The 18,006-nt window shown below is 32.6% G+C and overlaps 4 protein-coding genes across 5 annotated transcripts; 1 reads left to right on the forward strand and 3 right to left on the reverse strand.

The window, feature by feature from the left end:
• Positions 1–360: 360 nt before the first annotated feature.
• Positions 361–1,902, reverse strand: BNAC04G05510D. The gene is made up of 2 exons (XM_013892581.3): positions 971–1,902; positions 361–882 (listed from the first exon to the last, which is right to left on the reverse strand). The coding sequence occupies exons 1-2, from the start codon at positions 1,833–1,835 to the stop codon at positions 779–781; spliced, it is 969 nt and encodes a 322-aa protein (XP_013748035.1). The 5' UTR covers positions 1,836–1,902; the 3' UTR covers positions 361–778.
• Positions 1,903–3,350: 1,448 nt separating this feature from the next.
• Positions 3,351–4,594, forward strand: LOC111210880. The gene is given in 3 exon segments (XM_022711625.2): positions 3,351–3,375; positions 3,432–3,491; positions 3,494–4,594. Coding segments are annotated over 3 exon segments (174 nt in total). The 3' UTR covers positions 3,583–4,594.
• Positions 4,595–5,654: 1,060 nt separating this feature from the next.
• Positions 5,655–7,736, reverse strand: LOC106454584. Of its 2 annotated transcripts, none has more exons than XM_022711618.2 (6): positions 7,281–7,736; positions 7,116–7,185; positions 6,803–6,957; positions 6,513–6,567; positions 6,340–6,394; positions 5,655–6,063 (listed from the first exon to the last, which is right to left on the reverse strand). In XM_022711618.2, exons 1-5 carry the CDS (start codon positions 7,422–7,424, stop codon positions 6,378–6,380), a joined length of 441 nt encoding a protein of 146 aa, XP_022567339.1. In that variant the 5' UTR covers positions 7,425–7,736; the 3' UTR covers positions 5,655–6,063; positions 6,340–6,377. The 2 variants fall into 2 exon arrangements, with proteins under 2 accessions (XP_022567339.1, XP_013752155.1); XM_013896701.3 differs by having other exon boundaries at positions 6,513–6,573.
• A 7,174-nt stretch (positions 7,737–14,910) lies between these two features.
• LOC106450810 (serine/threonine-protein phosphatase PP1 isozyme 4-like) lies at positions 14,911–17,120 on the reverse strand. The gene is made up of 4 exons (XM_013892578.2): positions 16,722–17,120; positions 15,583–16,142; positions 15,311–15,516; positions 14,911–15,216 (listed from the first exon to the last, which is right to left on the reverse strand). The coding sequence occupies exons 1-3, from the start codon at positions 16,912–16,914 to the stop codon at positions 15,325–15,327; spliced, it is 945 nt and encodes a 314-aa protein (XP_013748032.1). The 5' UTR covers positions 16,915–17,120; the 3' UTR covers positions 14,911–15,216; positions 15,311–15,324.
• Between the last annotated feature and the right edge of the window lie 886 nt (positions 17,121–18,006).

The following is an 18,006-nucleotide window of genomic DNA, read 5'->3' on the forward strand; positions in this document are numbered from 1 at the left end:
TACAGAGAGGACAATAAAAAGGTGCGTTCATACATTTCAAAGTCTGCATATTTGCCCACTGCTTCACGCCTACGCAACCCCTCTTTTTTTTTTCTTTCAAGATCTTCTTTTTGCTTTTGCCATGTTTCCATGTCATCATGCTTCTTTATTTTATTGTTTCAATACGTATCTACCCATTTGATTTGCTGTGCCCAATAATCGAAGTACGTACAGTAACCACTTCATTGAAATTGCAAACTGCTGTTTCGTCTTTCTTTTACTTTTGAATTTTCAAACAAAGATATACGAATCCTAAGCTCTAGTCACATTTGGTAAGTACAAAAATCAAAGTACTTCATAATAAAAGGGAAGAAAATTACATTTAGCTGCTTCATAATAGTTTTATTAGACAAACAAAACAATTTTATTACAACATTAAAATCCTCCAAATATAGGAGAAAACTATTAAAATTAGTACAAAACCAAGAGGCCCCGCCCACCCAAACACAATTTGAACTTTCCATTGTCAACCAAAGTGAAAAAATAATAATAGTACCCCGACACCGCCCAACTCCCTTAAACCCTCACAAGGTCAACAAAAAATATCATAGAGAGCATGTCTTAGTTACTAAAAATATAATATAAAATGTAACAAGCTTGTAATATCCCAACCTTTATTCTAATTATCATCCTTAATACTAATCATAACATAACAATCTCAGTTTATAACCTAAACACACACAACTCCTAACTACGCTCCTTCTGATTCTTCAAACTCCTCAGACAGAACACAACTGTTTCAATACATCCAGTCTTGAGGAAGACGTCTTTCTTGGTTCAGACAACCAACTGCTCTGTAATTTCCCTGACGCGCATGTAGTGTACTTCTTGCTAACATGCATTCTGCTTAAATCATTAAAAAAACAGTTAGATTAACTAAATAAATCTTGTAAGTTTAATAACTAAACAGTTTCTGGTATTGAATCATTACCGTAATCGAACTGACTGAGTCTTGACCCAACGTTTGTGAACTCATCAAAGCTCAGAGTCTGCGGAGGACAGACTTTCGACTGCGGCATAACACTTCTGTTGACTGGTGCTGACTTCTTGGTAGACTCTGAAGGAGTTGTAGGGTATCGTCTGGGAAGGAAAACTCCGGTGCCGGTAGAAGGACGCTTCACGGGAGCTACAGCGTGTTGTGGTGTCCACGTGGCGGCGTTGGATAACGCATTGCGTCTCATGTTCTGAAACGCGATTTCTTCGTTCATTACTCTCTTCGGGAAAAGATTCTCAGAGGACTTGGTTCTTGTCTGAGAACAGAGCCACATCTGGTCAAGAAGACGCTGCTGCTGGATTAAGCGTTCGGTTTGAAACGCAGCGTTTTGGCGGCGGAGAGCGAGACTTGGGCTTGGGCTTGGGCTTTCACGGGGAAGGCGAGGCTCGTAGCTTCCGAGTTTGAGCCTAGCGACTTCTCCAGCAGCAGCAGATATCACATCCCACGCATTGTCCCTCCGAAACGACGTCGTATGGGCATGCGGCGGGGGGATAATAGGCGAAGTTGCTGCCACCTGGCGTTTCTCCTCGGACTTGAAGGAGGGAGGAGGGAGACGGTGAGTGGAGGGAGCGAGTCGGCGAGTCAACCCGGCGAGGAAGTCTTCTTCGTCGTCGCTGCTCTCGTCTTCCGTCTCGGTGGAGTTGCCTGGGGAGGTGAAGCCAGGGGAGAACGCTGGAGAGTCGAACTCGTAAGGGAACTCGTTGGGGAAACCGAGTCGAGTCGGGGTTAACTCGGAGTCGGTTGTTTTGTCAATGATAGGAAGGTTGACGGAGAGTAGAGGAGGAGGAGGGAGTCTAGACATGGCGAAGAGTAGATAAGAGAGAGAGTGAGGAGAGGGAGATGGGAGAATGTTGAAGACAGGGTTGCTTTTATTAAGGTTTCTTTGAGACAGCTCAAAAGCACTTTAACTATCTCTCATTCTTCTTTTATTTTTTTATTTCTCTTTAATAATGATTTTTAATTATCCGTAATTAATGCGTGATGGACGAAATTCAAAACTATGTCCCTTGGTCTTGATAAAAAGAAAAACCTTGGAATTATTTTATTATATTTATATTTGAATTTTTTTACAAAAAATAAACTTTTTACTATTTCTTACTATAGATCAATATATTAAAGTAATGGAATGTGTATGGGGCATGAGAAATACAGGTGGAACCCACTTAATCCCAATCAAGTTGTTAATTTACAGCTTCCCATTGTCTTATAATCGTTTAATTACTCTCACCTCTAACTAAAATATCAGTCTTTTGTACTTAGATTCTATAGAAAAACAATAGTAGTTCTATTGTATGGGCTAATTAAAAGCATAGAACAAACACTTCATAACTACGCCTTCTTTCTCTTTTCCTCATGCAAGTCCTTCTCATCATTTGCACTTTACTTTTTTTCTCCTCTTCTAATTACATTTATTGATTGCATGATTACACTCCTTTTAGTAATAAAATTCACCGTAAATAATTGCGTTGATTGCAATTAAAATACCGGCAACCGATACGTTATGAAGTCCCAAGGGTTTAAACTGTTAAAACTAAAGATTCTGCGACTGTTCGGTTTTTTCAGGTAACCATTGAAGACCCCTATTTTGTAGGTTTTTCTCTTTAAAAATAATTTTTTTAAATATAGGTTTCATAGAAATCTCGTGACCACTCAGGAACTTTGAATATATAGCTGACGTGGCATTTCAGCAGATATGGCAGATTTGTAATCAGTCACCCGTCACTCTCTCCCTCCTTCTCCGTCGGGTTTGTAAACTGTCGTAATCCATCAACTCTTCCCTACTCCGTTAAACTTAACGGCTGCTTAATCGAATTGTCTCAGAAAAACAAGCCGTCATATAACGACGGACACGAAACGGTTGTATAAACTGGATTGGATAATGTACATGTTTCCCGCCATTTAGGGCGGAGAGAAGTGGGAAATGGTGGTGGGGACCAGCTCTTACCTGCCGAAAAAGACAGCACCGTTAAGTCAAAAGAGCGGGAACAGATCTTCTTCATCCATCCTCTTCTTTATTTGGAATATATTAGACTGAAGCAAGAAAACATAAACAGCATATTTTATTAATTTAAAACCAAAGAAACTCAAAAAAGGTTTCGAAATTACTATATTGTTTTGTGCCCCTAGTTTGCTTCTCTTGTCTCCGGACTCCACTCTCAGATGTCGACTTGGTATTACTATACTACTACTACTATCATAAACTATGAGCACCCACAACAATAATGTTCAAATGCATTTATATAATCTTTTTCTTATAACTAATAATGTGTAAAACCCATTGTTAAAGCTGCTGATATTGTCATAACAACAACATAGAATGAGGTGGAATCCATTTTTATTCCGTAATTTACGACGGGATTTGGCTTAATAAAAACATGTAATTATGGGCAATGAGCAGAGGTTAGGGGAGGGGAAATACACACGAGAGGAAGAGCGCGTGAGGGGAGGCAACTGAAGGTGGTGGGTTGTGTCTGCCAGCATATGCTTTACAGGAAGCTGTCTTTCTCTCTGCCTTCATTCCACAAGAACATTATAAAAAAAAAAATTAAATATTCTTTAGTAAAAGTAAAATAAACTAACAAGAGGCAGATTGAATGGTTGGGGCCTGGGGGCAATTTACCTTATCCGAATTTGAATCTAGTGATAAGTGAGATGCGATTTTTATTTTTAAAAAGAGATATATATATAATAATAAGTGGAGTGGACTAAACAAGAGCAAAAGGAAAAACAAAGAAATCTGCAAATGTCATTTCGAATTTCCCGCCGAAAGCCTATAAGGATATCGTGACAGAAAGATATCATCCGTCCATTTCAATGTGAAGTCTCTTTCTCTCATAAGTATGTCATAATAAGTACTAATAAGAAAATCACAATAATCTCATGAGATTTGAATTTTTACAAAAAAGGATGAAATAAAAAAAAATCATCATTTGAGTTATCAAAAAATGAACAAGGTATTCAAAATCAAAAGAACCAAACTAAATCAAACTGAATTCAAAATTTCAAATCGAACTAAATAATTAGTTAATATTATCGACTTTTTATGTGAAGAAAATTAAACTCAAATTTCTACCAAGTTTCAAATTAGATAGTTAGGTAAGTATAGTGAATAGTATAGCAAGCAAAATGGATTTTGAACAAGATTGGGAGGGAGACGAACTAACTAAGAAGTACTATTGTTTTAGGAAATTGCATAGGATGAGAATCCTAGCTTGACCATTTTGAAATCATAAGCTTGGTCCTCTTCGACGTGGATTTAGCTGTTCCAACGTTCCCCCACATCTGGATCTCGTGAACTTCAAGTTACCTACATATTTTTACTTTGCGTTTTTTTACATACTATATCTTATACGTAAACGAGGCATTCGTGTTACTTATATGCAAATATGATTTCAACACTTTGGTCTTCGAAATAAACATATAAAAAATTACACATGAAATATTATATGACACCAGCAACAGTCTTTGGCATGATCTCAAGTTCTACGATACGACCAAGGAAATTAAAAGCTACTTTTGATTTTTTAACTATTCTAGTAATCAAATTTTGAGTTGTATCTATTCTAGTAATACACCAAACTGAATAAAGAGTAGATAAACGCTATGAGATGAAAGGTATTCAACATAACAAGTATAATATACAAAATCAGAAAATATGTTAATACAAATTGTTAAAGTTAATCTCCAATCATAGTTACTTAAACAACCAATATGAAGGAATTTTTTTCTAAAAAGAAGATGAAACCTATATTCTTTGAGTTTAGAAACTCTCAAAGCAAAGGAAATGGCCCAAAATTTTCTCCGGCCACATGCAATAGAATGATTATTCCTCGTTCACTCGGTTTTGCAATGCTATAGCACGTGCCATGCCACCTGTTTATCACATCCTAGCATGTGTGGTGGTGTACACCGTTAACTCACGAGCTCTCACGTGCGCCATAGAAAGTATGCACTCAGCATTATGCCATTACCAATAGCAATAGCACTGGTTGAATCGTCATTGGTCAAAGCCTCGAAAACATTAATCTTCGAAAGAGTCTCTTTGTTTTCATTCAGTTCCTCAATATAATAGCATTCGTCTTTTGTATTTGCATATTTGGCAGTTTCAATTACTTATGAATTACGTTAGTCAAACTGGATTCGGCCCATTGGTTTGAAAATGAATTGAAACTTTTAGGTGTGTTCCCCAAATCCGCAAATCTCGGATGCATATTATTTATTAATTAACAAAGTCCGCAAACGTATGAAGCTCAAGCAAAATATCAAGTTTTCTTTTTGTATCATCTTTGATCATAACCAAATTGTTCATTCACAAACAAGAGTCGTTGTAGTATAGTGGTAAGTATTCCCGCCTGTCACGCGGGTGACCCGGGTTCGATCTCCGGCAACCGCGCTCTTTTTTTGCCTTTTCTTTTTCATTCGGTCTCCCTTTTTTTTTCTTCGTCACAGGCCCACAATATAGACATTGGGCTGTTCACTCTCGTCCCGCGCTTCATTTGTTCTCTCATCCATCAACTACTTAGACCTCGTCGAATTCTTAACGATTTTAAGTTTTTAACACTGAGTTCATTTTGTTATTTTGTTGTTGTTGTTTTTGCCATAAAGTTTTATCACATAAATAAAACGAAGAAACAGCTTTTGATTATACTTAACAGCAGATGTTTGATTACTAGTATAGTAGTATGATATGATACAATCCCATTCGAAGAACCTGATGATATATTGGATTACATATCAAATACAATAAAAAGACTTTCGATAGGCGTTGATTTCAGTAAAAAGAGACTTGTCTAACATGCTGCCTTCGTCGAAACATATAGAATCAACAAGAACGAGTCTATTCCCTTGATATTATATAAGTCAATAGACGTTAATTTCATCGTATAATATATTATACGATATATTATTTTATCTCTTTTTTTATAATAAGACATATATATACTCTTACATTACTTCTTATATATATGAATATTCTTTTCTCGGTTAGGTATTTCAACACGTCAATTTCCATATTCACCTGATTAGGGTTCCTGCAAAATGATAACGAAAACTGTATTAAATATAGCTTAATAGCACTAGTGAGAAAACTCGGGATGATGGGGTATTAACTTTCTCAAATTATAAATGTAATCATTGATTATATTTAGATAAATAAAAACTTTAAGAAAAATAAATGGGTAAATACTAAGATTTTTTATCCACTACGATTAGTTCACTACTAATATTTAATTTTGAAAATAATAAGACATTAGGTTATACAATTATGTAATATTCATGAGACGTTCAATATATATATAGTCGTGTACCTTTGTTTATAGAGTGCAGCATCGGGTAGAATTGATAACTAGTAATAAACCGAGCCTGCATATTTTGATTATCTATATGGGTGAGTCGTTTATAATGATAAATATGCAAAAATATTAATGAAAAAAAATGGAGTTGACCTTTAATTATATAGACAAAATGTTTGTAATCTTACCTTCCCACCAGTTTCCTCTTGATGCACTTTCAGAATCGCCTTCCCTTCCATCTTTCTTATCCTGGATAATTCAGAGTTAGCGAGTTTAGAGTATTAAAAGTACACATATATAGACTATCAATGTAGTTATACGTGTTTATATGAGCTCAAGTATCCAATTGTGTCTCCAAAGTTGTGAAGTGTTCGAGTTAGATTGCTTTGCTTGCATAAGATGGAAACCTAATCCGAGTACTAGTCTTAACTTTACCGATACTTAACACAATGATATTGGTAGTTAAAGAAACACTTACAGCATCTGGATTGTTTGTTGATTGTGGTGGTGTTGAAGAAGGATAGTTTTCTTGGCCCCCATAGTAAATGGATGAACTCAAGTTGCATGGTGGTTGTGTTTCTTCATTTTGGTAATTCTTTTTCTCCTTATTTTTCCTCATTTCTCCTCTCTCATCTGTAGCCCCAATCAAATTGCTCACTTTTAATACGTGAAGTAGTATTTCATTGAGCTCATAGTTAAGTATAAAGTTGAAATAAAACAATTTCTCAAGGAATGACACTCCAAAAGGACCTAAACACTTGAGTAAAGTCACTAATAGTGAATAAACTCACATGAAATCCCAAAATTCGGATGTTCATATTTGGCAGCTCCATTTCGATTTGCCAAGTCTGCTTGAGCCCCCTTGCGTTGAGAACAAATAAAGTTTTTATATATAAGAAAGCAATACATACATGCAATTTACACTTTTAGAATGATGTTGATGAAATGATTCATACCGTTGCAGGTGGTGGGAAAATGGATTGGAACAATCCTGTTGTTGATGAAGAAGACGAGGAAGAGTTTCTTGGACCAAAAAGATGATCGAAAGATGAAGAAGAGGAGGATGAAGAGGAACCAGATACTGACTTTTTCTTGTCCATTGACTGCTCTTTGGAACTTTATGTCGTGTACTTGTTTTTTTTAAAACGTCAAAGGGTTAGTCCTTTGTAGCTAAGGGAAATGTGTTCAAAGGAGAAAGGAAAGAGACGAGAGAAGTTTGCTTTCAGAAAGATTTTGAAGTTGTTTGTGTTGGGAGGTATGTTATCTGCTCACTCTCTTATATGCTTATTTATATACACTACTAAACACTTCCCAACTTTGACGATATATCAATTTTAAGCCCCAAAAAACCTTTGACGATATATGAAACCATTTTTACAATTTAGTTATATATTCGTTATTTCTTTTGCTATTTAATTTTATAATTACCCCATAATTTTGGAAATATATATGAGTGAAATGGACCGACTAATCGAGAAAAAAGTCAAAAAAAAAAATAAGCCAAAGTGTTAATTAGCTATAGAAATTAATTAGTAAACAGATTGATCGCCGGTCAATAAAAAGATGAGCAATACTACCCATCGATAAATCAGTAACTAGCCGTCTAGTTAACCAATAATTAATAATCAACCGTAATCTATATATGTATATCCTTATAAGCAAGCAAGATACTAAATCTTGTTGAGTTACACAAATACGTGTATATAGCCGGTGGCGTAACAATGATGCATGCATGGTAGAAAATAATTAGACCTACACTACACAATATTTGATTTACATTATTGAAAAGAACTCGGTTATGCTAGATTTTGCTACAGTTGGCTAAATAAGATCTGGACATAATATGAACTAGATGTTGACCTGTGCGTCCGCACATGTGTGTTTGCTTTAATTTGTAAAAGCATTATAAATTCATAACTAATTGGTACTTGTTGGATTTTAAAAATTATGGTTCCGTTATATATTATTGTTTGACTATTATGTATTTGTAATACAAATAAAAAAATACTAATACATTCATATATTATTTTTGTTTTATTGTTTATTTGATATTGTAATCCAAATATTATAGCTATTTCTAGTATTGTATATCTAATTCTATTTCGGTGGTCCATAAGAAAAATTAGAAAGAAGATTTACTCAATCTATTAGTTCATTTTATTGTATTTTCATATATATTGAAAACAATTTTATAATGGTTATTGAAAAATACATTAGTAAAAATCAATTTTTGAATACATGTATATTTTTGAATCAATTTTTGTTTTGAAATTTGTTTAATGATTAATTTAGACAAAATATGTTTTTAGTTAATTAGATTAGACCAGTTGCACAAAAAATATATTAGATTGAGTCATTTTTCGTATAATTTAAATCTGGTCCAAAAAGATAATTTATAAAAATATAATGGACTTCAAATTTTTTTAATAACATAATCATTTTTTTAATATACTGCTATCCATATTTTTAAATAACATTATATATATTTTTTAATTATGTTATTCTTTTTTCTAAACATTCCCAAAGGTACTTCTACTTTAATAAGATAAACGATATAATATTGCAAAAATATGTTGTTACTTATTTTTTCATGACACTATTAAATATCATATATGTGTCATCATATAATTAATCATGTTTTTATCTACCGTCATATAAATAATCATATAATTAATAGTATTTTATACGTACCATCATATAATAATCATATATATTATATTTTTAAAACTTAATATGAAATATAAAAATCATTATTTACGTTGGTGTTTGAAATTTCTTTGTATTTTATTTTTCTTAAATATATTTAAAACATTTTTATAATGGCTATAAAAAACATTTTAGTAAAATCAATTTTTGAATATATGTATATTTTGAATCAATTTTTGATATAAATCAATTATAAATTAATATTTGATTTGAAATATGTATATAAAATTTAAATTTTGTTTTATGATTATTTTAGACAAAGATGTTTTTAGATAATTAGATTGAGCCATCCATTTTCGTATATTTTAAAGCTGGCCCATATATATAGTTTTCATAATATAATGAATTTCCATTTTTTCTTGATAACATAAGCCTATTTTTTATTTCTTATATTGCTTTTCATGTTTCCAAACAAACACTATATTTTTTTAACTGATATTTTTGTTGCCAAACAAAAGCTTAAAGTACTTCTGCTCTAATAAAATAGATACTAGGTGATGATCCGCGTCCTGCACGGGGTGAGTAGACTAATTTTTTTAAAATTTTAATCAATAGATATTGAATAGGTAAAAGCAATAGTGAGATATTATACATGGTTTAGATTTAGGAGTACAATCCGGTAAAACCGAACCAAAATAGAAAAAATGTTTTGAATTTGGTAATACCGAATATACCAAATGGATATTATTTTAAAAAACGCGCTAAATAGATATGGTTTGACATATAAACCTATTATACTGATCAAAGCGAATAAAATGAAAATATTGTTGCATAATTATATGTAAATTCTTTAATATAATTAGTAACATTTACTAATTTAATATTTTGTTTTAATTCAAAAGATATATTTCATCTTTATCAAAATATAAAAAAAAAATTATATTTTAAGCTGACATATATGTATACTAATATTTAGTTAATAATATTATGGATTGCTAATTTTTCTATTCTATAGAAAATATTTTTGTTATCAACTTAATATGCTTACTAATTATTTTAAATTGTAAAAGAAAAATAGTCTATTTAAAAACCAAAGTATATTCGTGTTTTATTAAAGCCAATATCTAATTATATAAAGTCAAATTTACAAAATTATAAAAGATAAATATATTTTTTGAAACAAATTGTTATTAAAGACAAAATGTTATAAAATATTATATTTATGGTATTTTGATATAAAACCAAATAAATCAGAAACTGGATGTATATAAACCAAACCGAACCAAAATAGATATGGTCTTAATATGGTAGGTATTTTTTATAAACCGAAAAACCAAAAAAACCGAAAAACCGATCCGACATCCAAATTAAACACCCCTATATAGATTAGCAGAAGTAACATTTGATATTTTTTAAAATTTAAAGAATATACAACATAAGAAAACTATTTCAATAGTCTCTCCACCAGCAGCCGAATAGTGCTTCCAAAGTTTTATTACTTTCACCATAATCTTCCACAAAGACATTTTTGGCTTCAAGTCAGAGATGAAATTCATGCCACTCATTTTCTTTGCTAGTTCTGAAAAGTTTGGGTTTTAATACCGTAGATATTAGGATAGTATGATATATATACACAACTAATAAATTTTTGACCCAGGAGATTTGAAAAAAAAAATGAATATCCCATTGGCACAAAGGAATGTTGCAAATCCCTAATTGTTCATACATTTCCATACAATTATAGAAAGTATTATATGCAAGGAGTCAAAATAAAAGAAGTCCATATTAAAAATGATATTTGACTTTAACCTTAACTGGAAAGAATTATATAAATTTTCATATTTAATGTATATCACCATTTATGTTAATTTCGTAATAAAAAAATATTGTTGCAAAAGTTAAAGGATTGAAAGAAATTTAATATGTCATTTCTTTTTAATGTATTTTACAATCACTCGAGATTGCGTTTAAATTTTTTATATACGATATTTTGATTTTACAATATAATCGAGTTTCTATTGCTCAATCCCAAAATAAATGTCACGTATCCCATAAAATACAAAACAAATTAATCAAAATTAAAGTCACGTACCAAAGTTTATAGAAGAACATAATTATGAATCGTGTCCCTAAAAATGTCATGTATCATTTATGAATCGTAAAGAACATGATATTTGACTTTAAACTTAACCGGAAAAAATTATATAAATTTCCAAATTAATTTTATATCAGCATTTATGTTAATTTTGTAATCAAAAAGTCTTGCTGCAAAAGTTAAGGGATTGCAAGCAATTTAATATGGAATTCGTTTTTAAATGTATTTTACAATCACTCAAGAACATGATTATTAACAATATATTATAAGAATATGGATTTTTGTCTTAGCCATCGAAATTTGTTATATAGCCATGATATAATAGCTAAGACAAATACACTTAAAATAAAATAATACAACATACACATTGAAGAATCCACTAATATTATACTACGAATTCGTAAAATAATACAACATACACATTAATGTATGCTAACTTCTATAAAATAATACAACATACACATTAATGTATGCTAAAATAATACTACCTCCGTTCTCGAAAGTAAGATGTTTTAGATTTTTTTCTTATTCCACAAAGATAGATTTTCTATATTGTTAAAGTATTTTTTTATACTTTTGAGGAACATTAATTGAGAATATTTGAATTGATTAAATTTTATTGGTGAAAAGTTATTGGAAAGTGTATAAGAAAGTAAAAAATAAATTAAATTATAAACATTTATTAAATTCTTAATAAGCGTGCATACTCTAGAAAATCTTACTTTCAGAAACAGATGGAGTACAACATACACATTAATGTATGCTAACTTCTATAAAATAATACAACATACACATTAATTGAAGAATCCACTAATATTATACTACGAATTTGTAAAATAATGCAGTATACACATCAAAAAATACACTAATATTATGCCACACCACATTTGGGAAAGACAACCTTTCGTAGTTATCAAGGGTATTGTTAATAACCATCGGCGTACGCCATAATTTTAGAAATGTAATCACGATTCATATAGTATTTACAATTATCAATCGGTTTTTAGTAATGCAATAAAGAATCATAGTATTGTATATTGCATGAATGGATCCAAATAATAATTAATGACATTACATATAATTAGTCTAGGTAACGAAGAGTTATTTAATAAAGGTCGTGAGAATGATTCACACATAAATAATAACATTTTGGTTAATCATACATGGAGATAAGTTTAATTGTTAATAATGCTCATTCAAATAATAAAAAGGGGAAATCACTCGGTTGTGCGATCTACAGGAAGCTAGCAATAAAGGAAAATGTTCCAAAAATTATGTAAGATATCAGAGATCTTAAGATTCGAATATAAATTGACTAGCGTACAAATATTTGGTTACACATATCTGTAAATATTAAAAAGGGATAATCGTATTACTTACTTTACTCGTAAGCATAATTAACGTGCCCCTTAGCACTACAATATCACATACTGTATATTGAAAAAACATTCCTGGTTAATTTGGATGCTCCGCAAGACAATATAGCCCCGAAAAACAAATTCTTATCTTATGCCAAAATCTATTTTAACTCTCACTTGTTGTGTGTACATGTTTTCATGCAAGGGCTAATTAAACATAACAAGGCTCTTGGTCAACGTCTGATACATCTTAATCAGTATTTGCATTTGCTTTGATCTTTACATTTATAACTGCAAACAAAAGCAGAGAAACTTTGTTGTAAATATGTAGTCTGATATATCTGTAAGTGGCAGTGACATCTATCTCACAACACGATTTTTTACGCATGAACCAATCAAACCATTGATTTAATATCGTAAGGAATTGCATATTTCTTAGAATATATGATATAGTTCGTTATATTAATGTGATGGCCGTGTCACCATCCGTAATCAGCTTAATATATTGTTATGAATCTATTAAATGGAATTTGACCGGTAGAACATAATGTCAATACGTGTGATTGGTATTTGTCCTAATGTTCTTTTTATCCGTTATATGTTTGACTATGTATTTTAAAACATTCCCTGCAAAGATACAGAGCACATAACCGGTTGTAACTGTATCTAACAAACACTTGGAATTATTTGTACAATAATGCAAGTTAAATCAAAGTGAAAGCTAATGGTATAGGCTGCTCACGCAAGGAATCATTCGACTGCAAAGAAAGAAACATTGAATGTGGAAAAGTGTGTTGATACGTGACCTAGTTCATGGGACTTGCTGACTTTGGGAACTCTCATGACATGCATGTTCACCATCATCATTCATCCGTTTGTAACTTTCTCAATTAATGGACCCCATTGACATCACGAAAGTCAAAAGAACTTAGCAAATAGAAATTAGAGATGAGAGAGAGAGAGAAGCCTTTTAAAAAGAGGATCGGATCCTTTGCGTTGAGGAGAGTCATAGTTTGGTGGTTAAAGGAGCTCTTAGCTACAAATATTCTCTGTTCCCCAAGCTTGGACAAATATACCGTTTGGATCTCTTATGTTAGTTGACGTTGCATATTTTCATATGGCTAAGATGTTTTGATCCATTGAAACATTAATTACTTTAGGGCTTACTATAGTAATTTGTCCTAGTAACTACAGTAATTAGGATTGAACCCGGGTATGTGTTGATGCTTTTGCATAACTTTTTTTTTGGCTTGTTGAAAGATGGTTTATAGTATAAGTTCATGTGTTTAAAAAAAATAGTATATGTTCATATTCTCTCCAATTATTTAGTTTAGAAACCTTCTTTTTCAGTGTTTCAAAAAAAAAAAAAAAAAAAAAGAAACCTTCTTTTTCTTTATCAACGTTGACAAAATTGTTTTCTGCCGGTCTGATTTCTCAACTTTTCTTAAATTTCTAGGTATGATACAAAATTGTGAATGAGTTTAACTCAGAAGTAAAATCTAATACTAGACCTTGGTTGTTTAGTTTGCTTGGTTGCATGTTTACTTTGCTTAGTTGCATAAGTACCTTCATTTCACTATTTCACTATCTATGATTTGGATTCTTGAATTTCATGGATGGGATAAGCCGATGTGGGATCGAACCCCAAAAGCTGTCAATACATGCATTGTGCAAATTTGATGACTATTCTATGTCATAAATTGATCACCCACCAATTATTGTATTCTTGCATTGAACTAAAGATTGAGTTCCAGTAAAACCTTGATTTAATTTGTACGCCCGTTGTAAATTTTATTCTACAGACTGCCAAATTTTCCCTTAAAGGTTAATTATTCTACAGACTGCCATATGTAAACGTAACCAATGAATGTATATATTGGGATATAGAGAATTAAGACAACACAAAACTAACAGATAACCTAAACAGTATAAAACAAAAAAAAAAAGATTGAAAAACTTTAGTAGTGTTCCTTGTGTTTCCTTAAAGCTTAACAAGAACCACTTGCTCCTCTTCTTATCTAACAAAAGAATTTTAAACGCATATCAGGCCGGAGGATCATTCGAATTTCAAACATTTCAAAACACTATTATCAGATCAAATCTCATATCTAATTTTTTATAAAAGATTTTATTCCAGGTTCGAGATCTTAAACTACTTTGGGCTTAGCCTATGACAATTTTCTCCGAATTAAAAAGTATCAGAACTGTTTAGAGTTGAGCTTTTGGCTCGAATAAAGCTAAAGACCGTTGGAGTTTGAGGAACCAAAGTGTTTTTTTATTATCATGCCTGAGTTCCCGGACACGGCTTATCTCAAGCGCTCTTAAGAACCGCCAGTAAACACAATCTTGTGCATCGAAACTGGATGATTCAACCGAGATTGAGACTTTTTCTTTTCTAATTTAGATGCTCATATTCGATTCATTTTTAGACCTTCACATGCTTTATGCCTTTCCACTTTCACATGCCACTTTAAGAGACAAAGTTAATCTTACTAAACTCTTCTTTTTATGTAATCATTATTTCATTGGTGTCCTAGGACGCAAGAGACGATCATATGCATGTACACACCAATTATGTGCTTTCAACAGGCAAATGAAAATCATGTAAAAACCCCTTACAAAGAAGATAGAAACATAAAAAAAAATGCAGAAAGTGAAGTTGGGAAGTAGAGAAGACTATGGTTTTGCCCCCATTTCCAAGAGAGTTCTCACTAGTCACCACCATAAGCACACACTTTAAAGCCAAATCTTCCAACCTTTTGAATCAATTTCTCTCATCAAGACCACATCCATCTGCAAATAGCAGAAAATGAACAAATCAGTGGATAAGAGTCCTTTCATTCACTTTGTTTGGTTTGGTTTTGCCAAGAACAGACTATTAACTGACCTCAAATGAAAGGATCAAATCTTTGTAGACATCATGAACTTATTAGACTTCTTCTCCGCAGGCTTTAAAACCTGAAACGAGCACATAAGGTTCTCATCCACGCTCATCATAGCACCAGCATTGTCAAACTCCCCACAGTAGTTAGGAGCTGAGAACACCGTCACCAGCTGTCTATCCGCAAAGAACTCATAGCCATCTTCCACAACCTGCCATAAGAATATCCATTAACAAAAGCAGCAGAGAATCAAACAGAGACATGATCAAACCCTAACCTGATGAGCACGGCACACAAGATCCAAATCATGTTTCTCCAGAAACTCAGAGACTTTGTCCGGACCAAACGTGTACGAAACGCCTCTATCATTCATCCCCCATCCCTTAACATCTGTCCCAGGATCAGACCAGAGCAAATCACAGAGCAGACCAGTGTCAGGAATCATAGTCGGACGAGGCAAGCTTCTAACCTCATCCAAATGGTTAAGCTCCGGAGAAAGCCCACCGTGCATACACAGTATCTTGTCGTCTATAAGCGCAGCAACGGGGAGACAATTGAAACAGTCTGTGAAAACCTTCCACACCCTCACGTTAAACCTCCTTTTGCACTCGTCGTAGAATCCGTATATACGGTTGATAGAAGCGCACTCGTGGTTTCCTCTGAGTAGAAAAAAGTTGCCTGGGTATTTGATCTTGTAAGCTAGCAAGAGACATATGGTTTCGAGACTCTGTTTGCCTCGGTCCACGTAGTCTCCGAGGAAGAGATAGTTGGCGTTAGGAGGGAAGCCACCGTACTCAAACAGCCTCAGCAAATCACTGTATTGCCCATGTATGTCACCTGGTTTGGAGACATTAGAACGTGATGAGATTGAGATTTTTCCAATAAAGTCAACAGTTACTAAAGTCAATAAAGTTGAAGTGATGTTTTCAAACAGTTCCCAAGGAAAATAGCATTGCAAAAAAACAAAGAGATGCTTCTCCATGTTCTCTCATCTTATTCAAACCGACCAAACTTGCAAGAAAAAAACGCATTCAATGATCACAGAACATCTCTTCAACAGAACTAAGTATCATACTCAAATGCAATCTTAAAGAAACTGATAGGCATTTTACATATGATTATAGGGACACTGGTCAATATGAGAACAATCTGGCATTGCAAAAATCGAACCTTTTCTACCTGTTTACAGTATCCAACAACCATTACATAGTAAACAAGACAAACTCTTATGTGCTTAGAGGCTCTAATCAAAGAAACTACACAAAAAGATCAAACCTTTTCTCAGTAAGAATCAACTCAACAAAGAACCCAATTTCACAAAGAAAGTCCACAAAGTTTCACACTTTCGAACACTACGAACCCTAAAACCAATTGGGTAACCAAAGAATCGAATTGGGTTTTCGATTAAAACATTACCGCAGATTTTGATGGGCGCCTCGAGCTCCAGCAAATTGGGTTGCTGGAGAAAGATGTCTCTAGCGGTAGTGCAAAGCTGTTTGATCTCGGCTTCCGAGAGCTGGACTTGCTTCCCCGGTCTAGCTAACCGGACCTCCGTGAGGCGCCGGATTATATCATCGAGAACCGCCGACTCAATCGCCGTCGTCGCCATTAACAGAACAACAGCAAGAAAAGAAAAAAAGCCCTAATTTTTATCAATCAATCAATCAATCAGTGAGAAAAGGAGTTACGCGCAAAGACCTTTTGAATTTATTTTTCTGAAAGTTCACATTATTATTTTAATGGGAAAGATAATTGGAGAAACTGAGAGTGTGTGTGTGTGAGTGAGATGGGAACGAAGGAAAGGAGCAATAGGACGACATTGTATAACAAGACTCTTCAGCGTTATAATGGGCCGTTAACTAGTCCAACAATGTAGTGACGGCCCATTATCCATTAAGATAAAAAAAAAAAAAGCAAGTCTCTGTTTTTTAAAATCGTCTATTTATCCAAAACATGTAAGACATTAATTAACTTTTACCCTGATAAAAAGGCATATGTATAATTTATCATGATTTCAAATCCATCTGTACTGTTTTTGTTTTCAATAAAACATTAACTTATCTATACTGTTTGAATATTATATATTTATGAGGATGAGGAGTGAAGAGTGAACAGTGAAGAGAAAAAAAAAGTTATAATACACTATACTATGTTTGTAAATAAAATATTATATTATAGTGTTATTATTATATTATAAATGATTATATTGGTTGTTGGTGAAGAAAAATGCAATAGGAAAGAAATTGTATATCCATTTAAATTGTATGAAAAATGTTGTAAGAACCAAGTGTCGATTATAATTTTCACAATGAAAATACAGATTTATCATAAATATATGAATTTTGTTATAAATATGGATTATTCTATTAAATTAATTCAGTTGTTATAAGTCATTTCGGTTGATTCGACAATGTTTCACAACTTAAAACTTTATCTTATACCGTTATCAATCGTCATGTGTGTATAGTATATACTATATTTGTAAGTCTTGTTTTTTTGTCTGTTCTTGTTCATAGGGGTGGACGCAAGACGGTTACTTGCTTTTTTTACTTTTTTACGTATACTTGATACTTGACTTGTTGGAAACGACGTTATTTCGAGTACTTGTCCAAAAATATGTTACTTGCAAGTTACCTGTCTTGTCTGATTACTTGCTACTTACAAGTATTTATTAATTACTTGTATATATTTTCAAGTTTCT

Source organism: Brassica napus, chromosome C4 (genome assembly GCF_020379485.1).
Source record: "Brassica napus cultivar Da-Ae chromosome C4, Da-Ae, whole genome shotgun sequence".
Lineage (NCBI taxonomy): Eukaryota > Viridiplantae > Streptophyta > Magnoliopsida > Brassicales > Brassicaceae > Brassica > Brassica napus.

What these genes read in the sequence shown, in the direction of transcription:
- BNAC04G05510D (XM_013892581.3), bottom strand. Translation starts at nt 1,835, where the DNA reads ATGTCTAGACTCCCTCCTCCTCCTCTACTCTCCGTCAACCTTCCTATC. An exon ending in ACTCAGTCAGTTCGATTACG is followed by an intron (nt 883 to 970) that starts GTAATGATTCAA and finishes TGATTTAAGCAG; the next exon opens with AATGCATGTTAGCAAGAAGT.
- LOC106454584 (XM_013896701.3), bottom strand. Translation starts at nt 7,424, where the DNA reads ATGGACAAGAAAAAGTCAGTATCTGGTTCCTCTTCATCCTCCTCTTCT. An exon ending in TTTTCCCACCACCTGCAACG is followed by an intron (nt 7,186 to 7,280) that starts GTATGAATCATT and finishes TCTCAACGCAAG; the next exon opens with GGGGCTCAAGCAGACTTGGC. An exon ending in CAACAAACAATCCAGATGCT is followed by an intron (nt 6,574 to 6,802) that starts GTAAGTGTTTCT and finishes TGAATTATCCAG; the next exon opens with GATAAGAAAGATGGAAGGGA.
- LOC106450810 (XM_013892578.2), bottom strand. Translation starts at nt 16,914, where the DNA reads ATGGCGACGACGGCGATTGAGTCGGCGGTTCTCGATGATATAATCCGG. An exon ending in GGCGCCCATCAAAATCTGCG is followed by an intron (nt 16,143 to 16,721) that starts GTAATGTTTTAA and finishes TCTCCAAACCAG; the next exon opens with GTGACATACATGGGCAATAC. An exon ending in TTGTGTGCCGTGCTCATCAG is followed by an intron (nt 15,517 to 15,582) that starts GTTAGGGTTTGA and finishes TTCTTATGGCAG; the next exon opens with GTTGTGGAAGATGGCTATGA.